Source organism: Epinephelus fuscoguttatus, linkage group LG7 (assembly GCF_011397635.1).
Source record: "Epinephelus fuscoguttatus linkage group LG7, E.fuscoguttatus.final_Chr_v1".
In the NCBI taxonomy this organism is placed as follows: Eukaryota; Metazoa; Chordata; class Actinopteri; order Perciformes; family Serranidae; genus Epinephelus; species Epinephelus fuscoguttatus.
This window is the reverse complement of record NC_064758.1, coordinates 27584615-27597637: the sequence shown is the minus strand read 5'-3', so window position 1 is coordinate 27597637 and position 13023 is coordinate 27584615. Positions and strand designations below refer to the sequence as shown.

The 13023-nt window shown below is 41.7% G+C and overlaps 1 protein-coding gene across 1 annotated transcript; it reads left to right on the top strand.

Moving 5' to 3' along the window:
- The first annotated feature begins 6 nt into the window (after nt 1-6).
- On the top strand, nt 7-11929 carry rnf114 (ring finger protein 114). Its single transcript, XM_049582327.1, has 6 exons — nt 7-188; nt 767-917; nt 2929-3035; nt 9614-9728; nt 9862-9969; nt 10079-11929. The coding sequence occupies exons 1-6, from the start codon at nt 52-54 to the stop codon at nt 10142-10144; spliced, it is 684 nt and encodes a 227-aa protein (XP_049438284.1). The 5' UTR covers nt 7-51; the 3' UTR covers nt 10145-11929.
- Nucleotides 11930-13023: the final 1094 nt, after the last annotated feature.

Below are 13023 nucleotides of genomic sequence, written 5' to 3'. Positions count from 1 at the left end.
GACGTCATTACGAGGACGGTTGGTGGGGGACTGACTCAGTGAAGAAAAGAAATGGCGATGCTCGGAGGGCTTAGTGCAGCACAGCAGAAGAAAAACGTCTCTGACGGGAGCGGCGACGTGTCAGAATTCGTTTGTCCAGTTTGTCTCGAGATTTTCGAGAGTCCCGTCACAACACAATGCGGCCATACGTGAGTATTATGCCCTATTTTTCGACCGTTCACCCCCCAACCCACGTCTGCCACCAGCGATGCAACGGTTCGGGGTGAAAATAATGAGGGGAAAGGCTTGTTTTTAACCATGTCGTGCCACCAGAGTCCTAAAACATCGACCACGCGTGTGCCTGCTGTTGTTTTGACCGTGTAATTCTTTGTTGCTTACTTGGATATTCGGCAAAACCATTGCCAGCTTGGTAAATCAGTTTCAGTTTTGTTTACATCAAAGAGGCGGCCTCACCTGGGAGTTGTAGTTTACAGATCCATTGCTTGGACCCATATAACCACTTTAAAGGACTACAAGTCCCTGCGCCCTCTTGAGGTGGGGACTTTCCATCGGATTTACAGGAAGATCTAGTTCGGGGCTTTACAGGGATCTTCCGGCAAATGACAGCATCTGGTTTTTTGATAGTTTATTTTGGTGGCAGCCTATAAATAGTATGAACATGTGTAAACAGCTTCTCCTTCTAGATACCAGAGGCCAAATAACGATTGATCAGAGTTTCAGTCTCTTGTTTCCCGTACCTTTACATTTCCTCACCCATCTCTTTCAGGTTCTGCCAGAGTTGTTTGCAGGAGTGTTTGCGTCCACAGAAGCCTGTTTGTGCTGTATGTAGGGCCGGGCTGGGCCACTGGACTAAAGCTGCCGAGCTTGAGGCCGTCATCCAATCATCTGTGGCTGCTTGCAAAGGATGTGGAGTGCAGGTATGTTTTATTACAGTTTAAAAGCTAACATAAGGCATGCAAGGGTTTAGACCCGAGGCCTGTACGACGAAGCCAGTTCAACTTACCCAGCATATCTTCTCATTATCTGGTTTGATCAACCCTAACATTAGCTGTCTGGTTAACAAGTACTACAAAGTTGGTTATCAACTAGTTCAGTCAACTCTGTTTTCCTATCAGGCCACAAGCGCGTTCGTGTGAAAGAGGCGGGGGTTTTAATTATGAGCAACATCATGAGAACCACAAAGTAAGCTTCTTGATATCATATGAGATGAAACAGTACTGAAAGTATCTACCACTCTGAGACAGTAAAATATCAGTGGCGTGGGATGTAAACAACAGTCTGTAATCTTAAAATGGAAAATCTAGAAACATTAAAAACACTATCCAGAAATTCACCGTCATCTGAGACTTACATTATGTGCAGGTATCACTGAGCTATGGGTCTATGTGACATTAGTACAGAGTATTTTTTGCTATTTAGTTGGATGATGATGAAACTACTCTGAATATGTCACATAAAATACTTTAAAGTGATGCCAGATTGCTACTGAAGTAAAAGATGAAAAAGTAGTTAATGACTGATGAGGTCTATCTGACTGAAATGTGGCATTTATAATAACGGGAGCCGATTAACAGTGTGTGGATTATTTTACTAACAAAATATTATCTTTTGTATCCTAGTTCTCATCATGTAGGTGTCTCGTGTTATTCTGAGCTGCAGTGATGGAATCAGAGTGTAAAAGTAGCAGCACTGTCACTGCTGACTAAAATAAACTTTGCATAATTTCAAATAGTGCTAAAACCATGTGTTCTTGTGTGTAAACAATCTCACTGTTCGTTGAAAGCTCTGTTTTAAAACCAGTGGAAACAGAGCCCTGAAACAATGAAGTGATTCTACTGACCTTTAACAGCATACAGGCTCCTCTTCTTTAGCTGTTGCTCCGGACTTTCGTTCACGGATACTCTCACGCACTCGTCAGTGCTCTGACTGGTCAGAGGTCAGGATGTTGACAGCCTGTGATCCGATACTCTGAAGTTAACCTACTCCGGAGCTCCTCAAGTTGCCACGGAACCAGCTTTTTAGTACTGAAAACCAGAAATAACCCTGAAGTTACCTCGCTAACTTCAATGCCTGCTTCGTAGTACAGGCCTCAAGGGTGTCAAACATACGGCCAGAACGGGGGCCGGAACTAGCCCGCCAAAGGGTCCAATCCAGCTCTCTAGATGACTTTGCATACCTAATGTTGATGTACATGTGAAGGCTGAGAGGTTTCAGGAGCTGCTTAAACGATGAGCAGATACTCCATGTAAAATGCTGCCTCAGAGGCTTTCTACTCTGACCAGAATTCAGCTCTCTGAAATAACAATACATCCTTTCTATGGTCATATTTAAAGATATTGAACATTGTGCAAAATATTGTCAACCAGCAGCTTCAGTACAAGAGTCTGGATCAGACGTCTATCTTAGAACAATATTAGTGGAACCCTGCTGCTGAGGCTCTGACAAAACTTCAGATTGTAAATGGTTTGTAAGGCAGGTGATGACTTAAACTGCTTCTTCTTGCATGTAATGAAAGTGAGTAGTGGTCGGACTGAATGTGGAAAAGCTGAGACATACTGATGAATTTGCACAAAATTTATCTTTCTTCTGTGTTTGGTAAATGGATGAACGTTTTCAGAGTGACAGAAAAATTTGAAGGGGTTGATATTTATAGGTTATCATGCTGTGGGCATGTGGGCCGGCCCACTTGAGATCACATTGAGCTGTATGTGGCCCTTGAACAAAAATGAGTTTGACACCTCTGGTTCAGACAGATCACTACAGTATCATATCATAACTACATATGCACAAACTTAATCTGACACTGAGTCTAGACTTCAGACTTTATGTTGAGACTACAGCAGAATTGAAATTTTAAATTTTTCAGACCAGTTATATAATTGTGGTTGTGCACTAGCATTTACTGATGTGTGTTATCTCACTATTCAGGTTGGCCTTTCTCAGATGAGAAGCCACACAGCTGCCTGCTCAAAATACCAGGAATACATCGAGGAGGGAGTGAGGACCACTGCCCAGAGCCAGCCTGCCATCATCAGGTGAGATAGAGGGCAATAGTGTCTGAAATCACACACTCATTCATTGTTACTCACTAGTGATGTGTGGGTCAGGGTTTTTTAAAACCCTCACCAACTCAGCCCGTTTTGAGAGCCAATCCGCCCTGCTCTTACACCAAACACATGCATTAATGAATGACCTGAACCTGACCTGCAAACTGGAGCTGAAAGTGTCTGGTAAATGACCATTGCCAATAACAGCCTATTTGCTGTTGGATTTATTTAGTCATTTCCTGTGAATATCACAATAAAAACATAGGAAGATAGTAAGTACTTACCCGTCTTTGGAGTGGTATTGTATAAGTATGAGCTTGAGCGCACAGCTGACACCCATTGTGGTTTGTTTACATGAGAGCACAGCTGATAGGTACAGCACCTTGTGTATTTGATCTAACAGAAGTCCATATTTAACACATTCAGAGTGGACAGAGAGGTGCTTGGTTGCTGTAAAGACACGGTATTAAGCCTACATATTCTCAGAGGGAAATATTTTTACCAGACATTATGACCGGAGAGATTTAAATGTTGGATTTCAACAGATTTTCCTGATGAAAAACAGTTTACTGGAAAGCCTGGGCACAGCAGCAGTGATGTTAAAGCTGCTTCCTGTCTGAGAAAGAGCAGGTGGAAGGTGGACTATTGCACAGTGTTTCTGTAAGTTATTAATGACGTACTCAGAAATCTGCTTTGTCACTTAATGAGCTGCCCGCGCAAAACCCGCAAGTTTTTACTCACAACCCTACCCAAATCACTGAACCTGCAGATTAGTTCGACCCATGCATCACTGTTACCGACATAATAAAGAAGATAATAAAGACATATAAATAGATAACACTGTAGTGAGCAGTAAAGAGAGATTTCATGCCATCACTGACAGCCGCAGTGTTCTATAACTGTAGCACATCTATAAAAAAAAAATGCAATGAAGCATTGTGTTGTAAGACTGAAAACTTTAAAGGAAAATTCTTGTATTTTACATCATAGGTCTTAACTGTTTTAATTTTATCTGAACTAAACAAACATGTAAAAGCAACACTTAAAATGTTTCTCCATTTTTCACAGGTTTAAGTTTAAGATCTAAGACTTTTTATGAACTCAATAGAAATCTGTCTCTCAAATTTTGGTTGTAAATTTGCTAAAATATGTGTTAATTTTGCACTTCTCATTTTATTTTTAGTTTACAATCCATCCACTTGACAGGCGTGGCATATCAAAATGCTGATTAAACAGCATCATTACTACACAGTTAGCAGCATGGTGGTGGATTGTTAGCAATGTCGTCTCACAGCAAGAGGGTTCCTGGTTTGAACCCAGGGTGGGGGAGCCCTTCTGTGCGGGGTTTGCGTGTTCTCCCAGTGTCAGTGTGGGTTTTCTACAGGTTCTCCAGCTTCCTCCCACAGTCCAAAGCAGGTTAATTGGTGACTCTAAATTTGCCATAGGTGTGAATGTGAGTGTGAATGGTTGTCTGTCTCTATGTGTCTGGTGACCTGTCCAGGGTGTACCCTGCCTCTCGCCCAGTGTCAGCGGGAACCCTGCGAGCGGTTACAGAAAATGAATGAACGAATTACTGCACAGGTGTGCCCTGGGATGTTCACAATGAAAGGCTACTTTAAAATGTGCAGTGCAACACAGTGCCACAGATGTCCCAAGTTTTTAGGGAGCGTGTTATTGGCATGCTGTGTGCAGGAATGTCAGCCAGAGTTGCTGTCCATGAACTGAATGTTCTTTTCATAACCATTAAGTTGTTTACAGTGTTGTGTCTGTGAATTTGGCAGTAGATCCAACCAGCCTCACAACTGCACAAGTAGGTTACGATGACAAACTGTTGTCAATTCAAGACCCTGGTCTATCCGGTGAGGATGACGAGCATGCAGACGAGCATTCTTGAGACAGTTTCTGACGATTTATGCAGAAATTCCTATTACTGCATTAGCTATACAGGTTGCTGGTCTCACATGATCTCGCAGGTGAACACGCTTGATGTGGAGCTCCTGAGCTGGTGTGGATACATGTGGTCTGTGGTTGGGAGGACGGTTGGATTTACTGCCAAATTAACAGAAATTACTATGGAGACAGTTTATGGCAGTTAAATGAGTATCCAGTTCAACAGCTGTGGTGGACCTTCCTGCAGTCAGCAAGCCAATGGCACACTTTCTCAAAACCCGCCACACCTGTGGCATCATGTTGTTTGATCAATCTGCCCATTTTAGAGTGGCCTTTTATTGTGACCATCCCAAGGTGCACCTGTGTAGTAATGATGCTGTTGAATCAGCAACTTGATTTACCAAACCTGTCAGGTGGATGGATTTTCTGGCTTATTGATTACATGAAAAAAAGTGTTGGATCTTCAACTTAAACCTGTAAAAAACATTGGAGCAAAAATAAAAGTGTTGTGTTTACATTTAGTGTAGAATCTGTATAGGGCAGCATAATGTTGTTTTCACCACCATCACTGTTGAGATTTTCACATTAGAGCTCCACTGGAAATACCTTACCATCCAGTCTGATGTGGCCAAGGAAGTGCAAACCTTAAACTGGTTTAACAACAACTTTGTATGCTCCATTTAAATCATCTGCATAGCTTGAGATTAGGTTTGTTTGGCCAGTTGTCTTAGCATATCACACATCCCTTTGTACACACACTTGCATGTACAGTGATGGTGAATGAACTGTTACAGCTGCCTTAAGTTAAACTGGCCAAAACAATTAAGGCTGCACTCGACTCAGAACTGTGTCAGTTAAGTCAGATTTGGAAGTTCAAAATAAATATTAGACTGTTTCCTTTTTTCCATACAGAGTTTAAGACTTTTAACACAGCTCGACAGGATGACAGGGTGAAGATGATGTTCACATAATATAGTACACAATTCAAGTTAACCCTCCAAGCTAATGTGTGCCAACTAGACTTTCGACGGATAGGCAATGTGCAACAACATTCTTTGTCTACAGTAGTTGTCAAACAAAAGCCAGAGTCTGCATCATATTTAGTCACTGTTTGCTATAAATTTACCACTTATAAGCAGAAGGTACAAGATAAGGAGGCTACCACCAAGCAGCTGCTTCTATTTCTCTCAGGCTCACCCTGGGTCTGGGTCTGCAGCTGCCTGTACCTGGGAGCAGCGTGAATGTGAGGGGCTTTCATTCTGCAGCTAAATCTGAGGATCAGAACTTCCAAAGTAAAGAAAAAGAAAACACTACTTCTCAACTTGAAGAATCTCAGTCAACTAACGCCAGGGCCACACTGCCTGCGGAAGCGCCGCGAATAGCCTCGAAGCGCCGAGAAGAGAAGGCAGTTTCCTTTCGGCGCCCATGTTAACCAACTGTGTCGTCCACACTGGCCGCGCCGCGCCGGGAAGCTCCGCGGCAGGCTCACGATTTGCAGCGATCAGTTCGGCGTCTGATCTATTTTCTGCGCGAGCCGCAAGCGAATCTGACAAGCCAGGCAGTGAAAAACAAGAGCTGGGAGCAGAATCGCTTGTCGAATGCACGTCTGATGTGAACGGAGGTGCTCCGGCGCGCGCGAGAATTTCGGTGTGCTGCGCTTCCGCGGGCAGTGTGGCCCTGGCGTTAGGGGGTCTCCTACTGCTGATTCGAATTTTTGACTTTCAGGGGGCAGCCGTAGTAATGTTACAATTTGGTGGTGACTAATTTGTGCTTTTTTGGGGATAATCACAAACAAGAAATGTTTGATAAACAGTTATCTGTGGATATGTTGACTAATCAGGTAGTGGCCAGGTAGAACAGCTGGTTTAATAAAGAAAATGGCAGCCTTAAAAACCAGAAAAAGACAACTATTACTTTAGCTGAAATCTTCTCTCATATCACGTCAGTGTTGATAGCAAAGAAAAACAAATCTCTGCGTTTAAACACCGAGGCAGTAGTATAAAATATTTTATTATGTCTCCACTCTGGTGAAAGCCGTGGCTAGAGGCATGATTTTTTTGGGTTGTCCGTCGGTTGTACATCTTTAAATATGTCCCATTCTTGTGGATGTAATATCTTAAATTTGTCCATTTTGACTCAAGGATGAACTAATTTTGCTGGTCTAAGGTCAAGGCCACTGTGACCTTGAGTTCGTCTCATTCTCATGAACGCGATATTTTAAGAACACCATTTCAGAATTTCTTAAAATTTGGCACAAACATCCACTGGGACCCAACGATGAAGTGATTAAAATTTGGTGGTCATAGATCAAAGGTCAATGCCCCTTTGACCTTGTGTCCGTCTCATTCATGTGAACGTGATATCTCAAGAACGCCCAATCCCAATTCCTATTTTAACCCTCAATCTTAATTCTCAAGCTCAACCCTCAATTTCACTAGCCCTCAAAACCAAGTGTTAAGGGCTATCTTGTGACTTTAAAATGGGAGACCCCTCAAAGGCAAATACGTCTTAAGACTGTCGGGGGCAGCAATATGCCAAAACTCCGTCCACGCTGTCAATTCAAAGAAGAAGAAATATACATCATCATCAGTAGTCGTCAATAAAAAGACGCAACGATTTTTTTTCCCCAACACTTTATTTCAATTCTTGTACAAAACAAGCAGTGACAGACATGAACAGAACAAATATGCCGGGGTTAAGAGACAAGAAAGAGAAATAAAATAAACAAATAAATAAATAAAAAAGTTCAGCAGCTCAAACCATTAAATTGTTTACATATTTTCAGAGTCTTTATAACTTTGGAGTTTGTGGAGTGCTGGATGGTTTCTAAGTATTGCTGCATTTCATTCATACAAATTTTGAACAAGGGTTTTCTGTTACAAAATTTTCTCTTATGAATATGGAATTTCGCTAAGATAATAGATAGATTAATGATATAGAATTGTTTTTGTTTTGAAATGCTGACATCATAAAATCCAAACAGCACATCTTTGTACAGTAGTGAAAATAGAACATACATGTTGCAACGAATATACTCGACAAAATCTTTCCAAAAAGTGACAGTATAGGGGCAGCTCCAAAACAAATGTACAGTTACCAAACAACAATCTGCTGTCATCTGCAGCTGTGCTGATTTCATATTGAAACAGAATGCTTGATCATTAGGGGAATAGTTGCCGTTGTGACTGAGAATTATGTTATGAATATGAACAGTTCACAAGTTACAAATTACTCACTCCCATAGTTTTTTGGAGCCTGCTTGCTTTTTGTAAACTTGTCTTCATTGGTGGCCCTGAAATGAATCAGGGCTCGTGTTTTGTCTGGTGGCCCTGAAATGAATCAGGGCTTGTGTTTTGTCTGGTGGCCCTGAAATGGAACCGAGATAACAACATTACTTTCTTTTATTTTTATTTTTTTTGGGCTACCTGTCAGATATTCGTTAAGTTATTAGTTTAGTTTCATGCAGTACTGCAAGTATTATCACAATGAATACTATAGTCAACATCCAGCAGAACTGGTGAGGCTGTTTACACAGTCACGCAAGTGTTATCTGGTGACTTTCATCCATGTTAATGTTTCACTCTTTGGGTTATAAATTGATATTCAACTAAATAACCTGTACCACAACAACCGACGTAACTTATTCAGCGGAAAGTCACCAGATAATACGATCAGTAACGCTAACCTGCAGCTGTAACGTTACCAGCTGCAGAGTCTACGGCTACAGGAGATGACACCGTCCGGTTATCTTACAAAAATGTCAATGCAAACATTTCACAACGTATATCAAAACAACTTAACAACTACATTATCACTGAGAAAAATGACTTTTTGTAACTGAATGACAGCATACTCGGTTATCAGAGAACCGGGGTTACGTGCAGGGGCAAGCGCCCGCGCCAGCTTCGTTAGCTAGCCCAAAGAATATGTGTGTTATGCTACAAAGAGGTCTGTAGTCCATAAAATGACGTTAAACTCAGATAATGCAATGGTTATCATAATTTTAAAAGAACTATTAACGAGGAAAATACTCACATTGATAACTTACTAACTAACTAACTCCTTACGCTTGTCGCCGCCATCTTGCATTGACTGAATCGTCTGTACTCGGCCAGGTTCAGCTGGGCTCGGAGGATGATACGCAAAGGATTCTTGGACAGAACTCACTACAAAGGGTGGTCCTGAAAAATCTTAAAAGTGAGGGACATACAGCCCTTATTCTTGACCCTCAACTCAACACTCTGAGAATCGGGACAGCACTAGCACTTCGCGGGAGTGCAGATTTTTGAGACTGAGGGTTAAGATTGAGGGTTAAGATAGGAATTGGGATTGGGCCATATTTGGCACAAATGTCCACTTGGACTCTCCAATAAACTGATTTGAATTTGGTGGTCGAACATCAAAGGTCAAGGTCGCTGTGACCTCACAAAACATGTTTTTAGCCAAAACTCAAGAATTCATGTGCTAATTAACAACAAAATTTGACAGAAATGTCTAATAGGATACAATGATGTCATTATTTATCCAAAAGGTCAAAGGTCAACTTCACTGTGACATCATAATGTTCTGCAAAAACACCTTGGTCAGATACTGAATTGGCAACACAACTTGACTGGTGTGTCGAGGCATACAACAGCACGGTGGTAATTCTACCTGTTTCTGTTTCTTTCCCACAGTCCAGTACCAAATCGCTTCACCTTTACCTGCCCATACTGCAACTGCCAGAACCTCGATCAGGACGGCCTGGTTGAACATTGTACTTCTCAGCATGCTCGTGACGCACGACAAGTGGTAGGACATCCACACTAGACTGTGACTTCAAGAGTCATTATTTTTTAAATATAAGGTTTTGCACATTGTTTGGATTTGGCTAAGTTTCATTTGTTTTTTTGATGATTTAGACTTTCACTATGTATCTTCCCAGGTTTGCCCCATCTGTGCCTCAATGCCTTGGGGAGACCCAAACTACAGGAGTGCTGACTTTTTCCAGCACCTGAAGATCAGACACACATTCTCCTATGATACCTTTGTTGTAAGCTGAAGCCCTAAACACTATTTTGAGTTTCTTTTTCTTGTGATGTCAATGATCAGTTAACTTACTTGTTCTGTTTTCTTCTCCTGTCACGTCGACATCTTCGCAGGATTACTCCACAGACGAGCACACAATGATCCAGGAGGCTCTACAGCGCTCCCTTTTGGACAACTAAAGTGTGAAGAACAATCCACCAGAGGAAGAATCCAGTGAAGTGAGGGGAGATGGTGATGTGAAGTCTTCAGAAGACAGAACAACACACTGTAACATCATTCATCTATCATGAGGATGGTGGTACTGTATTACTGTGGGTAATCAGTTTCACAGGGACTGGTATTGTTACTATGGATCTATAGGTTAATTATTCAGAAAATAAATCACGCAATATGGTTAAAAAAGCATATTGTACTGTCTGATTTAGGAGTGATAACGTGTTTCTGGTGTGATAAACTCTTTATCTTCCCCCCAGTTGAGTCTGTAGACGTGATAGTTTGTTGAATATTTACTATGTTTGTACAAGCTGTTTGTTCATTGATGACACGGTGTCATATAGCCAAAAACTTCCAAAGTTGTAATTAAATTTCCCTGTCGTCAATACTTGATGTTATAAGAGGGTTCGACCACTAGGTGGCTAACTATTGCCAGCAAATGACAGACTTCACTCAGTGGGGTGGTCAAGTAATGTTAACAATAATATATAATAATCTACTCAAGAGTGACTCTGCATGTTTACTCTCAAAAGAGGAGGGGGAGGGGGGTTGTTTTTGAGTTTATTAGCAGAAGGAAGCTCTGTCTTTTTTAAGCTGTTTCTGGGTGTTTGTGCGAGAGAGAGTGTGTTCATCCTGTTTTCAGAGATCTACTGGAAAGAATAAATAATATGAGGGTTAAACAAAGCCAGAGGTTGGCGGTTTGCTTTATTGTAATGTTTCTCCCTTATGTCTTTGTGCCTGCTGGTAGATCTTGTTTCTGACTTCCAAAACTCTTAGGGCTAATCAAAAGATGCAAGTAGGAGACCATCAGTGTGTCATAATCAGTCAGTTCTGTGATTATCATTCATTTGTTCTGTTTTGCATGTGTATGGCCATAAGGGGGCAGTAGAGTTCCACCGTTCTGTGGCTCTCTGTGACGGCCAATGGCCCTCACCAGCCTCGTGGCGCCGTCGCAAGACATAATTCAACACAGATTTCATTCTATAAATGTGCTTTACTCAATGTGTTGTTCTCCAGCTTAGTTTTTTATATGCAGCATAAAAAAATGTCACTGATCTTTAGAGGTTTTAGTGGGGTTATTTGTTATAGTTTAAACTGAGTGACCATAACTTTGCTTTTTGACAGTTTGTGACATTACTTAAGATTTTTTAAATGTGACTTACTGTAGTGTGTTTTTCATACCCCAGTGTCTTGGATGCTTCATCACACACACAAAAAGAAAAAAATCCAGTTTGTTTTGCTGGCGTTCATACCTCTTAACATCACTGCCAACAGTTCTGGGGGGAAAAAATCCACAGTTATTATTTGCTGACAGCATGTGAAGTAACAAGACAATTCAGTTTGACTATGCTTGATGTTTTTCATTTTTAAGTCTTAAAATGTGCATTGTCTGTTATTGTTTTCCAATGACTTGTAATTGTCACAAATCAAACATATATACAGTGGTGCAAGTCCTCACACACAGTTGCATTTGTCTTCTACCAACAGGTAAATAAAACTCAATACACCCAGATCAAGTAGCTCTAGAGCAGAACCGTAATGCCTTTTTCACGTAGTCTTTGGTGCCACTTAGCCCTATAGATGTTCATTTCTCCTCTCCAGTAAAATGTGTAATAATTTTGTATGTGTTTCTCATGTACAATGACCTTTTTTTCCCTTTCTCAATATATCTCTCATTCTCTTTTGTCAGCCCTACTGTTAGGGGGTGCTAAATCCTGATAAATTAAAGCTCTTTAATTATTTAAACCCTGGCCCCAGAAATCAGCCGCTGTGATTTATACCTGTGTGTATGAGACGTGTGGGGGGAAGAAACAACACTCGCTGCTTTGATGGATGACCACAGTGCATGTGTGTGTGCATGTGTGTGAGAGGGAGCAGTTAAAAGGGAGGTAATGTGCAGGGTGCATCAATCGAAACCCTGGATTTGCTCAGCTGTCACAATGAGGCACGGAGCTAAAGGTGCGTTTGTGAAGTAAGAAATGAAATAAGACAACCTTTCTACAAACCTTTGTTCATGGGTTACGAGATCAGGGCTGTGCCGTATCACACCAACAATGATAATGCAATGTGTTTTTGCATGTTTGTATCCGTGCTGAGTTTATGATGAAACTCAGGCCCTTCGGTGTACATTGTCCACAGGGAGAGAAAACCCTCTCATCTCCTCTCTTTCCTTTGTGTGCGTCTTGTATGTGTAATTACTGTAGCTAAATGATATTACAGTTTCTCACCTAGCTCTACGGAGAATCTCACCCACCAAACTTCTTGATGTAGTACCCCCTTTCTTCTCTTTTCTTCCCTTTATTTCCCCCCACGATCAGGTTTTTCGCTCCTGGCAGATAGAGGAGAGACGTTAGCTGTGAGAGAACTAACGAGATACTCCAGTGCTCCTGGGCAGGAAGGAAGTCGAGCCGAAAAACATGGCAGGGAGAAGTCTTTCTTGTCTGTTTGGTGGCGGAGCTAAAAAGGGAGAGGGGGGCCAAGGTGGGGAATAGGAAAAGGAAGAAAGAGAGGAAAAAGGGAAGAGAAGTGAACACATTGAATAAAAATTTCATAAAGTTCAGCGTGTGGTTTCTTTGATGCGAGCAATAGATAGTGTGTGCAGTCTGCAGGCTCTGTGGAGGCAGCAATTAATGCTACATGTGCCCACAGGCGCACTGTGAGAGGCGCAGGGACAGTGGCTTGTTTTAGAAGTGTGTCGCACCATCACTCTACCCTAGACACCCTTCCACCAGCCTTTTGTTTTCTTTCATTGCATTGTAAACCTTTTCCACCTACTGTAAGTCTCTTAGAATTCAGCATCCCTGAGCTCATAGGTTTACACCCCTTGGACGGTAGCTGTCTAAAG

What these genes read in the sequence shown, in the direction of transcription:
- rnf114 (XM_049582327.1), top strand. Translation starts at nt 52, where the DNA reads ATGGCGATGCTCGGAGGGCTTAGTGCAGCACAGCAGAAGAAAAACGTC. An exon ending in GCAAAGGATGTGGAGTGCAG is followed by an intron (nt 918 to 2,928) that starts GTATGTTTTATT and finishes CTCACTATTCAG; the next exon opens with GTTGGCCTTTCTCAGATGAG. An exon ending in TCTCCTATGATACCTTTGTT is followed by an intron (nt 9,970 to 10,078) that starts GTAAGCTGAAGC and finishes ACATCTTCGCAG; the next exon opens with GATTACTCCACAGACGAGCA.